Here is an 18363-nt window from a genome sequence, read left to right as displayed (position 1 = left end):
GGGGTCAAGAGGGTTCATATGAACCCGCTTCGTCGAAAAATAATACTGTGTATATACGCATATTTTTTCTGTCTTCAAAAACGTAATGGTATAAAACTTATTTTAAACCCGCGTCAAACAAGTGAATCGCCTAGCCTGATGGTAAAGAGGGTTCAAATTTCCTATATGGTCCTGAGTTTGAAACTGGATAGTCACAATGGTGTCTATTTTTGGATTTTTTAATATACATCTCTTTTTCTACTCTGAAACGACGCCGTTTACAATTTTTAAAATATCCCCCAAATCAGAAAAATATATCCCAATTCCCCAAATCAGAACACAATCAGTTGTAATCTCAAGCCCTTCGATGCCTCTCTCTCCCTCTCTCTCTCCCTCTCTCTCTCAAGATTTGCTTCCATAGTCATCTCCTCCATTAGCAGCTGCCTAGAAGGTCGTCTCTCTCAAAGACAAAGGGCTTCATTTTGGTATCTATCAGGTTTCTCTTTGATTTTTAATCTTTTTTTTTTCAGTGACAAAGCCTAAGGAGGACATGTTTTTCAAATTTTTAAATGTATGTACTTTCTTATCTCTATGCTTGTGCATCACCAGTTGCTTTCTTATCTTTTTTTGATTGTTCTCTTCTCTGAATTGATATTATTAGGCATTATGTCTTCTAGAAATAGAAATACTAATATGCCATCAGAATTTATTTATTCTCAAGTCTTGTTTTCAATTTTGTTCAAGATTTTGGTTGAATCCTTTAATTAGGTATTTTTAAAGGAATTCGAGACTATATTTTCATAAGAATCTTTAGTAGTCTTTGAAAGTTGATTGATTTTGTGGCTTTCACTGTAATTATCTGAAAGGACTACAATTGTTAATTTTAGACTTTATTGAAATCCAATGAATTTCACTATCAATCAGAACACATCTTCTATACCAAACAACACCAAGAATCTGTTGGATCAGTTATTCTTGTTACCTGAATTTTGATGTTATGGTTGCTGGAATTTTGATTGTTATAGTTGCTGACTTGCTTATGGTTGCTTGGTAATCCAGTTTGTGTTACAATGAAGAGATTTTACCCTTCAGTATCTTCCAAGTTGCCACAACCAAGTTCATCCTCTCCAATTGCTACTCCCGTGGAACAAAATTTGAACCAATTAGAAGAGCAACCTCAATCCTCTAAAAGACAAAGACAAGGAATAAATCTTGATTCTTTACCGACTGATCCAAAAGAGAGAATACCCATTAGAGATTATCATCCAAATGAGCGTGATGAGATTAGAAGAGAATATCTCCGAAGAGGTCCTTGCCAACCCCGACATCATAAGTTTCCTCAAAGAGATTTTTCGGGCTTAAAGCGTCGTTTCAATCCTAAATGGTTTGATGAATATCGTAATTGGTTGGAGTACAGTGTGATAGAAGATGCAGCTTATTGTTTGTGTTGTTACCTGTTTCAAGATGAAGACATTCATCAAGCTGGAGGCGATGTATTTTCAAGTTTAGGATTTAAGAGTTGGAAAAAAAGATTTGATATGCATGTTGGCAAGTCGAGCAGTATTCATAATCATGCAAAAAGGAAATGTGAAGATCTATTAAAACAAAAGCAGTCAATTCAAACTTCATTTGATAGGCAATCCAGTCAAACCAAGCTTGAATACAAAATTCGCTTAAAGGCTTCAATTGAGGTTGTGAGACTCTTGTTGAATCAAGGATTGGCATTTCGTAGACATCATGAAGATGAATCATCACTAAACAAGGGCAACTTTCTTGAGATTCTTTCATGGTATGTAGGGAGGTGCGATAAAATCCGTGATCTTGTGTTGAAAAAGGCTCCAAAGAATGATCAGTTGACCTCCCATAAAATTCAAAAAGACATTATTATTGCATATAAAATTGAAACAGTTAAAGCAATTATGGATGATCTAAATGGAGACTTTTCTGCATTGCTAGTTGATGAATCATGTGATGTATCACGCAAAGAGCAATTAGCTATTGTCTTGTGATATGTTAATGGATGTGGATATGTGGTAGAGCATTTTATTGGGATCGTTCATATTCGTAATACTAGTGTTTTATGTTTAAAGGAAGCAATTGTTGATTACCTTGCTCAACATTCTTTGAGTTTATCTTATGTGCGTGGACAGTGCTATGATGGAGCAAGCAACATGCAAGGGAATTTTTGTGGCCTCAAAACTTTGATTCAACAAGAAAGTAAATCCACTTATTCTATCCATTGTTTTGCACACCAACTTCAATTGACTCTTGTTGCGGTATCCAAAAAATGTCTTGAAGTGGAAGAACTTGTATTGTTGGTTTCTAATATATTGAATATAGTGGGAGGTTCTTTTAAACGTATGGATGATCTTCGAGAATCTCAAGCAGAAAAAGTTCAAGAGGCATTAGACATGGGTGAACTTGAAAATGGTAGGGGTTTGAATCAAGAACTTGGTCTTGCAAGAACTGCCGATACTCGTTGGGGTTCGCACTACAAATCTTTTAAGAACTTTATTTCTATGTTTGGCTCAATTATTGATGTTCTTGATACTATCGTTGTTGATGCCTGGACTTTAGAAGAAAGAGCTAAGGCAAAGGGATATCTTAGCACTTGTCAAGCGTTTGAGGTTGCTTTCATGTTGCACCTAATGAGAGATGTTTTGGGGATGACAAATGAGCTTAATACATCCTTACAAAAAAAGGAGCAAGATATTGCAAATGCTATTCTACTTGTTAAAGTGGCAAAAAAACGATTGCAAAAACTAAGAGAAGAAGAATGGGGTTTACTTGTTGATAAGGTGTCTGCATTTTGTGTCAAGTATAATATTTCGATACCAAACTTTGATGACTTTTATGTTAACTCTGGAAGATCTCGACGTAAAGTTGCTGATCATACTATTTTACATCACTATCGTGTTGATATATTTTTTAAGATTATTGATTGGCAAGTTCAAGAACTCAATGCTCGTTTTAATGAGGTGACAACGAACTTGCTTGTTGGAGTAGCTTGCTTAAATCCAGTTGATTCGTTTTCCAGTTTTGACATAAACAAGATATTGATGATGGTTGAATTGTATCCTGACGATTTTGATGAGAATATAATGGTTACGCTCAAGAATCAACTTGAAACTTATATTGTTGATGTTCGTGATGTTGATGAAAGGTTCTCAAATCTACAAAGACTTGTTGATCTTTCTGAAACACTAGTTAAGACAAAGAAGCATTTGAATTATCCATTTGTGTTTCGCCTTGTAAAATTTGCTTTGCTTCTACCAGTTGCCACTGCTACAGTTGAAAGAACTTTTTTGGCGATGAAGTTGATCAAGAGTGAATTGCGAAACCGAATGAATGACGAATTCATGAGCGGTTGTTTGGTACCTTATGTAGAAAGAAAAATATTTAACGTCATTTCTGATGAGACTATTATGAATACGTTTCAGGACATGAAAACTCGTAGAGGACAGTTGTAATAATATATTCTATTAATATATAGTTTTTGTTGACCTCTTTGTATATTTGCTTCTTTAAATTTTGAACCCACTTGATAAAAATCCTGGGTCCGCCACCGTTAATAACGCAGACAATTGCTCCACATTTTTTCACAGGATAGTATATATCAGAGACAAATCAAGAACCCAATATTTTGGGGCGGACACCTAACTGCTATTTCGACTCTAACTCGGAATTTTAATTAAGCTTTGAACGACTCCTAGTCCTTGTAGGAGTTTTAAAAAAAAAAAAAAAAAAAAAAGGCCGCCTCAGTAGTGAACTGAACTCTATAAATATTAGTGTATATATTCCCCACGTAATTACTACTATTCATTACAACTCTCCCAAACTTTTGAAGCAGTGAAGACTTTGTTAAATTGCAGAATGGAGCATTCTAATTGCCCTGATGATTTAATAACAGATATTCTAGTGAGGCTACCTGTTAAATCGCAAATGTACTCTCTTATTACAAGCTCCTTTATTGTTAGAAAACACCTTCATCACAAGGAAAACCCTTAGCCGTTTCTTCATTCTGAGTTACAACCCACCTCCCCCACAATCCATGACCTCTATTCTGCTATCGCCCCCTATGATTCCTGTACTTGAAAAACCTATTTATTTACAGATTCCTATAGAATTGGATGAGTTTATTGGTCCCGTCAATGGCATATATTTTTCTTGTACAAAGATTTTGGTAATAATCGGATGGCTCTTTGGAACCCAGCTACAAGAGAGTTCCGACCTCTTCTTTCTCCCCCATATTTCCTCGAACTCAGCCAATTATACGAACCTTATGAACTTCATATATTTGGCTTTGGGTTTGATCCATTAAGTGACGATTACAAGGTGGTTTGCGTTTCGCATTTTTGGGAAGAGTTTGCTGCTGTTTATTCATTAAACAAGGACTGTTGGAGAAATCTAACGTACAACTTTGAAATCAGTCCTTCAAATCTGAAACAATCATCGTGCTCGACCTGTGTGAACGGAGTTTATTATTGGAGTAAAACAAGAGACATTGGATTTGAAGAGGTCCTTCTACTCGAATATTTTGACCTACATGCCTGATATATATATGTATATCAGGCATGGCATTGATGTTCATCTTACTCTTTATAAGGAGTCGTTTGTCTACTAGTGAGTCACTTCGATCCTTATAAAAGAAGTATTGATATATGGCTGATGAACGAGGAAAAGTTGTGGATTAAAGTTCTCAATGTAGTGCCTAGTACACCTGATTATAACCCTCTTGGGTTCTGGGGTCATGATAAGCTAATTCTTGGAAATGGTGAAAATGTACTGTTTTAATTTATGACGGTGGATTTACACATCTGTTTGATAAGTATTGTGACATGTGGTGTTCTAAGTAGTTACAGGGAGAGTCTAGTTTCCATCAAAAGCAAAAATGTTTGTCACGGGCAAGCTAAGGCGATATCATGGATCTCATTCAAGAATTTTTTGAATTTCACATTCAAGAATATGAAGGTGAATAACTTTGATAGGAGGCTATTTCCTAGTCATTTCATTGCTAGGTGAGAAGAAGTTTGCTACTCCTATTATATATGAACTGAGTTTATTAGTTGGACTTTCTTATTCAGTTGATCATCTTTTGATCACAAACACACTACAGAAACTATCCTATTTCGATATATTTGCGGCTAGTATATATAGTATGTTCTTTTTCATTGAAAATTGGATTTAAATTATATACAGTTATATTATAAGTAGTAATTCTTTTTATACAGTTAGAATTTTTTTATCGATTTACTTTTTGTATTGCTATATACACTTGTACCCTTCCGTACAAGCGTGACGTAACGTTGTTAACAAATTGTGAATTTCCCGCTAATGATTAATTCCCGATAACTTGTTGCTGGGGTCCACATAATCAATCTCTACCGGTCTCCCTTATTAGGATTTTCAGTTCAATTTCATCCAAACACATCAAAACTGTAAAGATAACATTTTTCTTTCTTCTTTTCAAAATTCAGATAAATATATAACCAAAGAACAATGAACTAAAATCAAAATATTTTTCCTCTTTTATACTTGACAGAAATCATGGCTTTTCTGCCTTCAGTTATAGTAGGCAGCACCCTTAAGCTCGAACCTGATTTCAAGAAACCTACACTCGCTTCTTTACCATTAGAAAAGGTAAGTTATTTCGGCTCTTAGTTTATTTCATTAACTTACTACTACTTGCTTAAATTGAGTAATACCAATAATTTCATTTATGTCAAAGTGCTCATGTTATTTTTGCTTGTTTTCTGGTTTAATTTATGATAGAGAAATCATAGTCCTATGATTTTGGATAAAGCTTTGGACCCATTCAATCTTGACTTCAGAGAAGCACTTTCACTGATAAAAGAAGGTGAAAAGAAAGTGGAATCAGCTGCTTATGTTCCACTATTACAAGAATGTATCAAGAATAATTCAGTTTCAGAAGCTGAAGCAATTCATGCCCACATAATCAAAATGGGTATCCATGAGGACTTGTTTCTCATGACATTCTTAGTTAATGTGTATGCGAAATGTGGGACTATGGATTGTGCACGTAAGGTTTTCGATAATTTGCCTAAAAGAAATGTTGTTACCTGGACATCCTTGATGTCTGGCTATGTTCACAATGCACAGCCGGAGGTAGCTATTTCCGTGTTTCAGGAAATGTTGGAAGTTGGTGGATTTCCCACGAATTATACGTTAGGTGTTGCATTCAAAGCTTGCTCTTTGTTGGCTGATTTCGAGTTAGGAAAGCAGATTCATGGGTATGTGGTAAAATATGAAATTGAGGATGATACAAGTATTGGCAATGCTCTTTGTAGCTTGTATTGCAAAAGCGGTAATCTGGAATCTGCTGTTAAAGCATTTCGGAGGATTTCTGATAAGAATGTGATCTCTTGGACAACTGCTATATCTGCCTGCGGAGATAATGGGGATTCTGCAATGGGATTAAGCCTTTTTGTTGAGATGCTTTGCGCGAATGTGGAGGCTAATGAGTTCACATTGACAAGCGTAATGAGCATGTGTTGCATAATGCAGGCTCTAAAGATGGGATCACAAATTCATTCTTTGAGCATTAAACTAGGGTATGGTTCTAATTTACGAGTAATGAATTCAATTATGTACTTATACTTGAAAAATGGATGGATTATAGAGGCAAAAAAGCTGTTTGATGGAATGGACACAATTAGTTTGGTTACATGGAATGCAATGATTGCAGGTCTAGCTCAAATGATGGATCTTGCCGAGGATGGTATCATCAATGCGCATTCCAGTGGTATTGAGGCGCTGAACACTTTTCTGAGACTGCATCGATCAGGGATGAAGCCTGATTTATTCACCTTCTCAAGTGTGTTAACTGTATGTAGTAGTTTGGTTGCTTTGGAACAAGGGGAGCAAATCCATGCTCAGGTTATTAAGTCCGGTTTTTTGTCTGATGTTGTAGTGGGAACTGCCCTAGTTAACATGTATAGTAAATGTGGAAGCATTGACAGGGCAAGTAAAATTTTTGTGGAGATGTCTACGCGAACTTTGATATCTTGGACATCTATGATTATAGCTTTCGCACAACATGGCTACTCTAAACAGGCGTTGCAGCTCTTTGAGGATATGAGGTTCGTAGGAGCTAGACCAAACAAGGTTACATTTGTGGGTGTGCTCTCTGCGTGTAGCCATGCTGGACTAGTTGAAGAGGCATTGGCATATTTCGACATGATGAAAAAAGAGTATAAAATTAAGCCCGTGATGGACCATTATGCATGCTTGATTGATATGTTTGTGAGGTTAGGTAGGATAGATGAAGCTTTTGACTTCGTAAAGAAGATGGATTTTGAGCCTAATGAATTTATATGGTCACTTTTAATAGCGGGCTGTAGAAGCCATGGGAAATCAGAGCTCGGCTTTTATGCTGCTGAACAACTACTAAACCTGAATCCGAAAAATTCAGAGGCTTACTTCTTGTTGTTAAACATGTACCTCTCAACGGAGAGATGGAAGGATGTTTCCAAGGTGAGAAAGTTAATGAAAGATGAAAAAATTGGAAAGCTAAAGGATTGGAGCTGGATCAGCATCAGGGACAAAGTTCATTCATTTAGAACAGGTGATCGGTTGAATCCTCCATATGAAAATATAGACAATTTCTTAAGGGATTTGGATGACAAAGCAAGTACTATGGGATTTGAGTTACAGACAACATTGGAGCTGCGAACTGAAGAAGATGATGAAGCAGCTTTTCCTAGAGGTCGACACGGTGAGAAGTTGGCTGTTGCGTTTGGATTGCTGAGCACACCAAGTGCTGCACCCATCCGAGTTATTAAGAGTATTAGCATGTGTAGAGATTGTCACAGCTTTATGAAATTCATCTCACAGCTAACTTCAAGAAAAATCCTCATTAGAGATAGTAAAAGGCTGCACAAATTTGTAAATGGACATTGTTCTTGTGGTGATTTTGGTAGTCTTGTTTAATTCTTTCTCAAAGCCTTGGCTTTCTTTACTTTCTTGATTATCAATTTTCTTGTCAAGTTTCTGTTCTCTAATTCCACGCAATACCATAATGTCCTAAAGGTTCTTCATTGACTGATCAGTAGATCATGTAGCTTGTCATATGAAAGGAAAATCAGAAAACAAATAGTGGCTTATATTAATTTGGTTGGATTAATGTGGTGCGGCAGCAATACCAGCATATTGAGTTCGGTATTTTTTCTAAATTCCAATTGCTATTTCAGTTATACTCTGAGGTTTCTCGTGCCATCTTCTTTTTGTATGACATCTGAAACAAGGTTTTATTTTTGTTGTTTAGTAAAACCTGGGATTGCTATACTTTAGATGAAATTTTACGGAATTTTAAGACTGAAAATTTCAGAGGAAACACAGTACGAAACTTAAGAAGAATAAAAACTGGCGAGAAACTTTAGAACAACTCATATTGTTGATGTCCAGGTTGGAAAACACTTTTCGGAAAATGACTTAGTTGCTAAAGCTCAGGTGTCGGGCAGAACATGGCTTTCACAGCAGTTGCCTCAGCTGTTCACATAAATTTAATGAAACCAGAAAATAAAATTGCATGGTTTGCTAAGAACAATGGCACTATAAGATTGTTGAAAATGGAAATGTTGCGCAGAAGCTGGTCAAAGTTATCGACTTGACAAACTCTTCTCTAAAAGTGTTTATATGTTTACTTTTTGCTCTAAGATGATAGATCGTTCACCACATAGAAATGATTAAAGATACAAAACCTGGGGAAAGCATGGGAGCTTTAGCCCTCACTTGGCTCAACTATAAAAAAGTACTCACTGCCTATCGTGGCTTCAAAGGTTAGATGTCAATCTATAAAAGTTTACAACATGCTGTAAACATCATACAAACACAAAAATACAAACAGATTCTCCTTAACACGAATATCATCTCTTTCTACTCCTTGTTTTTGTAACCCTTGATTTGCATGTTTCATCTGATGGCTTCCAGATAATATCCTCCAGATTGCCACAAAAGTTCTTGTAGAACTGTAAATCACGGTAGGTATCAGTCAAAGCACTTGCGTGTAGGCATGTTTGGATAAGAGAAGAAGCAAAGAGAATGGTTGGAATAAAGAATATCAATGTATATCCACAGGACAGAACTAACCTTAAGGAATTCACCAGCATCACCAGCTGCTTTCTGAACGTCTACCATGAAAAATGTCGGAGCAACCTCAAACACCTGATGAATAATAAACATTTAGCTACCAAACAAAGAGTGCCACACAAATTGAAACAACTTATGTAAGATGTAAACTTGCCTCCAGAATTACAGAGAAATGTGAAGTCTTGTTCGAGGACAGACCTTCTACCCTCATCTGCGACATACATGCACAAAAAAGACTAACCTTGAGGGTTCTCCAAGAAAACTGCAGCATAGAACTTAAGGAAAGGAACAATGACATAGGGAACCCAAGTGGTGAAACTCGAGATCCCCCTTATTAATAAGTAAAGGTATGGTCTACCTTAAAATTGCGGATATGGGTCTTGAAACCCATGGATTGGGCCACAACTTCCATACTTGATAAAACAACTTTTGCTGGTTTCTGCGTAAGAAATCGTGTTTGATGCTGCTTCATTGAATCCTGTAAAGCCAGCATCCACAATTCACTTATCTAAGTTGAAGACCAGCACCTTAATAATGACAAGAAACTAGGACCAGCACCTTATATATTTAACTAGTTGATAAATATGTTAATGGACACTATAATAATTATGATTCTATGAAAGAGAGGAACAATCAGAGCTCCATTGTAAATGGTCAATTTGGTATAAATTTCAGAACTTATACCTGCCCGCGATCAAACAATACAGATAAGTTCAATCCTTGAGAGAGAATAATAAGGTCAAAGGCATTTAGAGCCAGAGGCCCAGCATCCGCATTGTCACATTGCTCATTGGATCGCACCCCCTATAAGACATTGTAGGGTGCCATAAAAACAAGGGGAAAGCAAACAAAAACAACATAAACAGTCAATAATTAGAACAACCCAGGAATATATTTCATCATACCAAACACTCCCTAAAATCCCTACCAAATTGAAATTTCTTTGATTTTTTGGTCCATATCCTCTGCTTCTCCGAAGAAAAATTTCAGCAAGATTCGGGATAATGCAAAAAGTTATACCCGGGGCCTAGCTCAAGTGGCAAAGGGTGGTGGATTTGTGTCTTAGGTCACAGGTTCAAGCCCCCACATGCAAAGCAAAGCTTGGTATTTAAGTGGAGAAGGGTAGAGGGGCGGGCCCATCCACCGAGTTTCGAAGGTTGCGGTTGGTCCAAAGGATCGGCCCCAGACGGATTTCTCGGTCATCCAAAAAAAAAAAAGCACCTTTATAAAACTATTTCCATCCTCAAAATACAAGTGTTAGCCCCAATATGTTTTATTACTCAACACTAAACAATTACATTCTCAACATAATGATAAGAGGACATTCCACTTTAGCAGTAAACAAGTACAAACTGATGCTTCAGGGAAGATCCTTACCAGCTTGCCACCAAGCAAGACCTGGCAAGATTTCACTTAAAATCCCAGTTAAACAGCAAAATGTTTTATATATCAAAAGCAGCAATTCAAAGCCTTACCAACCTCGGTATCATCAAAAGCTGCATTAATATCATCTAAATTGACATCTTCATACTCCATAGCTTTGACAGGAACATAACCTTTTTTAAACCACTCATCATTACGGATATCTTCAATCCGAATACGCTGCACAGAATAGCAGGATATCAAAGAGTGGTAACATCGCAAAAAGACGTAAATTTTTGTAAAAGAACAAATTTCTCTTCATGATCAATATAACTGTATAATGCTTAAACCTCAATACAGCTACTTCACTCCAAGAACAACCCAAAAGTTATGAAGTCGAGTAAGAGAATATAACGATAATTTAAAGAATAAATAACTCAAGAAGCCATAAAAAATATTAGCATCTTACACACAGAACCTTTTAAAACGTTGCAACTTAGCACTTCTGTTAAACTTTAAAAACGAGCCAGTTAGTACTAAGGAGAATCCTATTTCCTCTTTCCTTGAAATGAACCCCCATCCATCTGCAATTGCCTACTATCCCAACAGTTCTCCTTCTTCCTTTCTTCTTCTCTTTCTCCTCTTGTATTCCTGAGTTGTTCTACGTTTATTGATATTTTAGTACTAAGATGAGAAGAATATGTAAAGGTAGAACAGGAATGCTAGACAAAGAAAGGGGGAATCATACAGAAAAAGGTTAAATGAACAAAATGGTTCAAACAGTTGGATTATGTCAGTGATGGTGATGATACAAAGAAAAAAGATGAAAGGTAAAACCCAAAAGGCAGAAGTTACTGGACGCTGCCTTGGTCCATGATAATGGAGATCATCATGAAGAACTGAAATTTCAGCACAAACAAGAAATATAAACAAAATGTGAAGCACTCTGCTTTTCCTTTTCTTTCATTCATTCACTTTCTCTTTCTACCTCCTTCCCTAGAACCAGCATAATTTGTCTATTTTTCTTCCATCTATTTTTTGTTAATTTTCTTCCATTCATTTTCAATGTACTTTCTGATTCAAAAGGCACAAAACAGTGGATTGACGCACCCTTAAACATACGAAGCTATGCATAACTTGCTTTAAGTCACATAGACACCTAGTACATATTTTTGACGCCATCTAGCTCTATAGTAATGGAAGTTGACTTATACCCAGAAGCATAGTGGGAGAGCGCCAAGGACAGCAATGTGGTTTCATTTGTGAGAGGGGGAAAGAAGAGAGGTGAAAAGGAAAAGGATTTACATTAAAATTCCTTTCTTGCTTTTATTTGACAAGTTTGCTAATACATACTAACAGACTGGATAAGTTGCAATCTTGTACAAATTCAATAGGTAAATTAATTTTTGACAGATAAGTTTCCGAAACAATATATGTTTATGGGCGCAATTTACCACATGTACGTTCCTGATTAAGTACTTACTGTTTGAGGATTTGGGTCTAAAATTCGAGAAATGAGTGATTTTGCTCCAACCGGAAACCAAGACGGGCAGGAGAACTCTGCTCTTTCAATCTGCAGAAAAAATATAAACATACATGTTGGTGATTAAAACTTTGCTACAAAATAATCTTCTTTTACTGTGATGAAATGTGAAAATGTCAGCATGATTATCATGTCACATTGCTCTGCAACCGCAGTAAGGAATTCCATTAAGTACACAATAGTGAAAATGCAAAGCTACTACCTTCGCGTACAGTGTAGTGAGATCAACCTCATCAAAGGGGAGATAACCTGCCATCAGAACATAAAGGATGACACCACAGGACCAGATATCTGCCACAGCACCGTCATAACCTTTGTGACTAAGAACCTAGTAAAAAGTTTCAATAGCAAGGACAAAAAGGGAATCTTAATCCATAATAATAAAAGTAAAGGATACACATTATCGATCGAACTACTCGTTCAAAGATATACTTGTACCAAAGGACTAGACTACTATAAGTAGGAACGGCAGGTGGTGCGGGGCGGGTTCTGTCTGAACCCGCAAAATTTAAACCCGCCCCACACTCCACCCTTATTCACCCGCCCCGCACCCGCAATTTTTTTTTTATTTATAAATTATTATTTTTTTAGAAAGCTAGACTTAAATCTGATTTTTTTAACAAAACAATTAATTATATCCAAATTGTTCTTAAATTCTCATATTTTGCCTCTATATCTAGTGGTTTTTCCTATAGAACAATTAAACTCCACCCTCAACTACGATTCTGTTTGTTGTTTTCTCAAATCTCACGTCTATTTGTGATTCTGCTAAGTAAAGCAATTGAGAGCAAAAGATTATTTTTAGGAAGACGTTGGAAATTTTTAGCAACGAGATGGTTTCTTTCAAATACCATCTGAAAGACGATTTGCAGCTTTTTTTTTTTGGTAAAATGCAGCCTCAACAACTGAATGCCTAACATCTGTTGAAAGGGCGTTCATCAAAATTTCAAAAGCTAACATGTTGGTCAGAATAGTGACATTATTTCATACTTCTATTAAGCTTTCCAAAATAAGGAGGCTCAATTCATGAGTCAATCTTCTGTAATACTGTCTGCAAACCATCTAGGCAAACAAGAAACAAGCAGTGGATACGAAATCCGAAAAACAAGCAGCCCGAGAAGCTCCCGAATTCGATTAAAACGAAAATGTGTCGAATTAGTGATTGTGTGTGGAATTAGGATAATTTTATCATCATCTCTCAACTCCAATGCGGGACAAGGGTTTTAATATTTAGCCTTTATGTCTATTAGTTTAAAAAAATTAAATCCCCACCTGCGACCCGACCCGACCCGCCCCACACCGCACCCGCACCGCCCCATTTCCATCCCTATAAGGAAGCTGTATAACTAACCTCTGGTGCAACATAGTTGGGGGTTCCACATGTTGTCTTAAGAATGTTGACTCCCTATTAGAACATTGTTGACAGCAGTTAGCAGCATAAAGACTTTTGCTAAAATTGTGAAGGTTTTATTTATAGAAAAAAGGGTAGAGCCTTGAGATCTTACCTCGCCGGGCGAAGCACTAAGTCCAAAATCTGATATTTTCAGATCTCCTTGGGAATCTAGCAGAAGATTTTCAGGCTGAGAAATTTCAAAAAGGTCAGACTTTTATTTAAATGCGTAATAATTTATTACTTTCTCAATTTGACATTTCTATCAACAAATACCTTCAAATCTCTATGATAGACTCCTTTGATGTGACAATAATCCACTCCATCAATCAATTGCTGAAAGTATCTACGGGACTCGGCTTCACTTAATCGCCCATGGTGAACCTACAAGTACATACCAAAGATCAGTCAAAGAAAAATATATGCTTAAGCAAAATTATCTGCAATATCTCTTTAGTCCATTTTAAAGTACGACTTACTATTTTATCAAACAGTTCACCGCCTGTAATAAATTCCAAGATAATATAGATCTTCGTGCGGGTTGCTATAACCTGACAGCAAAATTTATTTATATCAGCAGCATAGAGAATCTTCCAGATACCAATAACGGATAACCTAAAAGTGAAACAGACTATGAATTTCAGGAAACTAAAAGCCAAAGGCTCTTGCTTTTGGCACATGCCTCGTGTAATCGAACTACATATGGATGTCGGACAAGCTTCATTATCGATATCTCCCGCTTTATCTGCAAGATGACAATGCAGAAAGCTCTTATTAGAGAACAGAAAAATCAGTAGTATAACAGAAATTCTGTTGCCACAACACAAGTTTACAAAATTCAAATGTATATGTACGGAACGAAATGCTTTAGAAATTGACATTCGAAGAGAAGACTTGGACTATTCTAACTTTTTTTTTTAATGAAGTTGAACTCTTGAACTACGACAAATTCTAAGATTGTAGGACTGTTACCTAGCAGCACCGTGTATACATTCTCGAAAATAATCTATAAGCTAATCTGAATCTATTGATCAGATAAGGAAAATATATAGAAGTCTTCAAACTTGATTTGCTATCATATGAGAACTTCATTAAGCTGCTAAAGGTCTATTTCCTTCTTCAACCGAATTCACTCTTATGCTAACATTGTCCCCTCCATTGCTTTGCAGTCCACAAATTGCCGAAAATCACCATTCAATATGGCAGGGTCAGTCAAAATAACACCCTAAACAACTAAAAGCTTCTCTATGATGTCGAGAAACAATTAACTAAAATTTCAAGTACGTTTATTAATTGACTTAACACAACAACAACAACAACATCAACCCAGTGGAATGTTTATTAATTGACTTAAAAGGGAGAATCAACTTATTGCATTGATTCCATTAATCAAAAACCTAATTCATTAATTGATAAAATCAAAAGGCTACAACAAGTCGAGAAATTAATTAAAAAGTGCTAAATATAATTAATAGGAATAATCAGTCCACTTTCCAATTCAGTTACCACCCACACATTTCCAAACAAGGAAAAACACTTTGTACTTTAAATATGAAAAGAAAACTAAAAAAGAAAGAAGCTCCAGCTGGGTATTTTGGTTTTTGGAATTATTCTCAATTCAAAAATAGGGAGAAAAAAGAAAGAAGAAATATGGATAGACCTGGTCAACCATCTTGTGTTTGATGATAGTAGTACGATCAAGGACTTTCATAGCAACACTTTCACCAGTTTCCGTATTCTGTGCAAATTTAACTTTGGCAAATGTTCCTTCCCCTATCGTCCTCCCTACTTCATACTTGCCTAATTTCCTTATCACCATCTTCTCCTACCAACACGAGACCGTTTTTCTTCTTGTTCCAAATTTCTTCAACCCATTCTGGTTTTTCAGGAAAGCATATAGGGCTTGACAAACAAGATTTTGGCTTTTTTTCTTTCTTTGTCGCTTTTATTTGACTATGACTAATATATTTGCGATGGATGGATGGGATTAATTGGGAAGAATGGAATATGTAATTAACTGTGAAGAGTTGAAAATGAAAAGGAAGTTAGAGAATGGGAAAAAGGTGATTGGGGGATTTGAAAGTGGTTTTGTGGGGCTTTTTAGAGTATGTATTTGGGATTTCGTTTGGTAAAGTTGGAATGACAACCAGTTAATACAAGTAGCAGAACGCTCCAGTGGTTGAAAAGGAGAGATTTTTAGTGGGGAATGCCTCCCACTTGAAAATGATAACATGGGTTCACTAATTTTCAAGAATATAACATTGTTATACATGATTTGGGAAGTGGAGTATGGGTCCTGTGCTTCCACTTAACTCATAATTATCCCTCTTATCAGTAACAGGTATCAGTAACTCTATCAATCAAAATTTGGATAGATGAGAAATGTAATATTTTTTGCTTTTGAACTCGTTCTTACCCAATTCATTGACCACCAGGTCACATACTTGGAGGCTCAAAGATCAATTAAAGAGGTATATATTCATACCGAAAGATCTCCTTCATTTTTTAGAATCAAAGTCAAAATATCTAACTAAATGCCAATAAACTTTTGTCATTTCACCACACCCTTGAATAGGAGTAGGATGGCAAACGAGCGGGTCGGGTCGGATATGAGTGGGTCGAAAACGAGTAATTTTAAAAACAGATAAATTATCCGACCCGTATTTGAGACGGATAAAAAGCGGGCTATCCGACGGATAATAGGGATATCCATGGCTTCTTGAATATGATCACTTTTGGGAGAATTCCTGGTCTCCCAAACTTGAGGAACTCCCTGTTTGAGGCTTTACAAATGTAAAAGTCAAACACATTGGTTATTCATTTGGTTAGCCATTTTCTAAGTAGATAATATAGTTTTTATTCATATTCAGTCCGCTTTTAAAAAGTTCATTATCCAACACATTTTTTAATGAATAATATGAGTGGATAACTGTTTTCTTTTAACAATTTTGCCACTTCTAAATAGGAGTAATTATTTTAAACAAGAAACAACCTTTATTCTTTTTGTCCAATGGCTTCTTATTTTAAGAAAAACATGGTGAGTAATAGAATGGCGGAGGATCGGCGATCAATGCCAAGTTGCTTTTACAGAAGGTTTATAACTGTTTACAGCTGTTTTGGACCCTTCATTTTGTTAAAATACCAATATAGAATGGGGAATTCTTCTTTAATTAAAACTTAACAAAAGATGTAGACTTATGTAAATAGAAATGGTAAAAGGTGGGCGTTAAACAAATGCAATCTTGAGTACTTTGAATATCCTATATGTCAACTAATAAATAAACAAGTTAAAAAATATCTTGTCCATCCTATGCAAGATTTGTATTAGACTATTATATTATAGGAGTTTTGATACAATTATCCACAAGAATAAAATTATTTACTTTTGTCTACTCATTTGTTTTTTTACCCATAAATTAATTACATTTCCTACCCATAGTAGGTTTTGTGGGGAATTTTTTCTTTATTCTCCAATTCTTTTTTATTTCTATGCTTCTTTTCTTTTCTTTTTTATTTTTTTTCTTTTCTCCTTTTCTTTTTTCTCGTTTTCTTCTTATTTTTTTCTTTTTTCCTTTTCTAATTTCATTTAACTTCTTTTTTTTATATTTTTTTTCTCTTCATAATTTAATTTCATTTACTGTTTTCACTATTTTTAATTATTCTTTTTTATATTATTACTAAAGAAAAATCAAATTGTGTACCAATTAAATGTAGCTAATATAACCAAAAAAATATTAACTAACATATGATACCAGTATAGTATATAGCTATATCAACAGGGTATACAATTGTACGCAAAGAGTTTAAAAAAAATTAATTCAATTATTAAACTGAAATAATATCAGTTGTCAATAAAAAATTTCAAAAAATTCTAAAAGGATCTAATTGTAAGAGTATACCGTTATATCATATATCATACTATAATATTATTATTTTTTCGCATTTTCAATTTGTCCCTCACGCTGGGTAAAAGCTTGAACTAAATTAAAAGGGAAAAGGCAAGTGATTTTACGTGTAATAAGTATACTATTATATAGTATATTGTATACTATTACAACATGTTGTTGCAGTATATTGTATATTGTTACAGTATACTATAATAGTATACTGTTGCAGTATACCTATATACTCCTATAGTATATTGTATACTATAACGGTATACTGTTAGGTATTGTGTTCTTCTTCGATTATTACAATATACCGTTGCAGTATATTGTAAACTATAAAGTATACCAAAATGGTATATTTGTATACTATTTGGGTATACAATATAAATCCGTCTTCTTCCCTGGTTCAACTATATTTCAACCCAAATTTCTAAAATCTGCTACAAAATCTCCACCAAATTGACTAAAACTTTAGCTACAACCTCCAATCAAACTTTTCAAACAAACCCATGCAGGATCGGATCAAAACAATTAAAAACTCAAATAAATCAAGTTATGAGTTTCAAGCTTCAAGGTCCTTATGGTGGATTTAAATTTTTTTACAATAAATCTCCAAAAACCATCATCAAAGGTACAATCTACACATCAAAAAATAATAGCTAACGAATTTCAACACTAAAACACCATAAAAAATCACATCTTGACATTTTGAACTTATGGGTTAACAACAAAAATTGATCCGTTCTTCATATGATCTAGTTTTGAATTGTGCCCTATACTTTGGTGTTGGAAATTTGTTTTTGCGGGTCGACCCGATTGATGGGTGGATACTATATCAGCTCAGTTTCAACAGGGAATGGGAAAAACAAGAATAATATGAATAATGGGGATTTATTACGCACGAGGAAGCAAAAAGGGTGATGAGATTGGTGAATGTTGAGGAGCTAAAGTGGAAATTAGGTATGGAGAATACTGAGGTTATTGGATACAGTGAGCTGTTTAAAGCTTGTGAAAAAATGGGTGTGGCTAAAACGCGTGATAAGCGGGTAAATAGTTTGGAACGCATAGATAGGAATAGTAAATAGTTTGGATCT

The 18363-nt window shown here is 35.3% G+C and overlaps 3 protein-coding genes across 5 annotated transcripts; 2 read left to right on the top strand and 1 right to left on the bottom strand.

The window, feature by feature from the left end:
• The first annotated feature begins 2339 nt into the window (after positions 1 to 2339).
• Positions 2340 to 3449, top strand: LOC107780167 (uncharacterized). The gene has a single exon (XM_016600691.1). The coding sequence runs from the start codon at positions 2340 to 2342 to the stop codon at positions 3447 to 3449; it is 1110 nt and encodes a 369-aa protein (XP_016456177.1).
• Positions 3450 to 5397: 1948 nt separating this feature from the next.
• On the top strand, positions 5398 to 8005 carry LOC107780202 (putative pentatricopeptide repeat-containing protein At5g52630). Its single transcript, XM_016600741.2, has 2 exons — positions 5398 to 5619; positions 5752 to 8005. Exons 1-2 carry the CDS (start codon positions 5527 to 5529, stop codon positions 7927 to 7929), a joined length of 2271 nt encoding a protein of 756 aa, XP_016456227.2. The 5' UTR covers positions 5398 to 5526; the 3' UTR covers positions 7930 to 8005.
• Positions 8006 to 8588: 583 nt separating this feature from the next.
• LOC107780181 (CBL-interacting serine/threonine-protein kinase 8-like) lies at positions 8589 to 15615 on the bottom strand. Of its 3 annotated transcripts, XM_016600713.2 has the most exons (15): positions 15043 to 15615; positions 14065 to 14127; positions 13862 to 13933; positions 13659 to 13766; positions 13498 to 13572; positions 13344 to 13397; positions 12195 to 12320; positions 11933 to 12022; positions 10567 to 10689; positions 10465 to 10485; positions 9772 to 9891; positions 9446 to 9565; positions 9242 to 9298; positions 9088 to 9162; positions 8589 to 8966 (listed from the first exon to the last, which is right to left on the bottom strand). In XM_016600713.2, exons 1-15 carry the CDS (start codon positions 15199 to 15201, stop codon positions 8865 to 8867), a joined length of 1365 nt encoding a protein of 454 aa, XP_016456199.1. In that variant the 5' UTR covers positions 15202 to 15615; the 3' UTR covers positions 8589 to 8864. The 3 variants fall into 3 exon arrangements, with proteins under 3 accessions (XP_016456199.1, XP_016456208.1, XP_016456216.1); XM_016600722.2 differs by lacking the exon at positions 10465 to 10485; XM_016600730.2 differs by lacking the exons at positions 9772 to 9891; positions 10465 to 10485.
• Between the last annotated feature and the right edge of the window lie 2748 nt (positions 15616 to 18363).

This window comes from Nicotiana tabacum, chromosome 16 (genome assembly GCF_000715075.1).
Source record: "Nicotiana tabacum cultivar K326 chromosome 16, ASM71507v2, whole genome shotgun sequence".
In the NCBI taxonomy this organism is placed as follows: domain Eukaryota; kingdom Viridiplantae; phylum Streptophyta; class Magnoliopsida; order Solanales; family Solanaceae; genus Nicotiana; species Nicotiana tabacum.
Note: the sequence above shows the minus strand (reverse complement) of the source record. Positions and strands in the feature narration are given on the sequence as shown.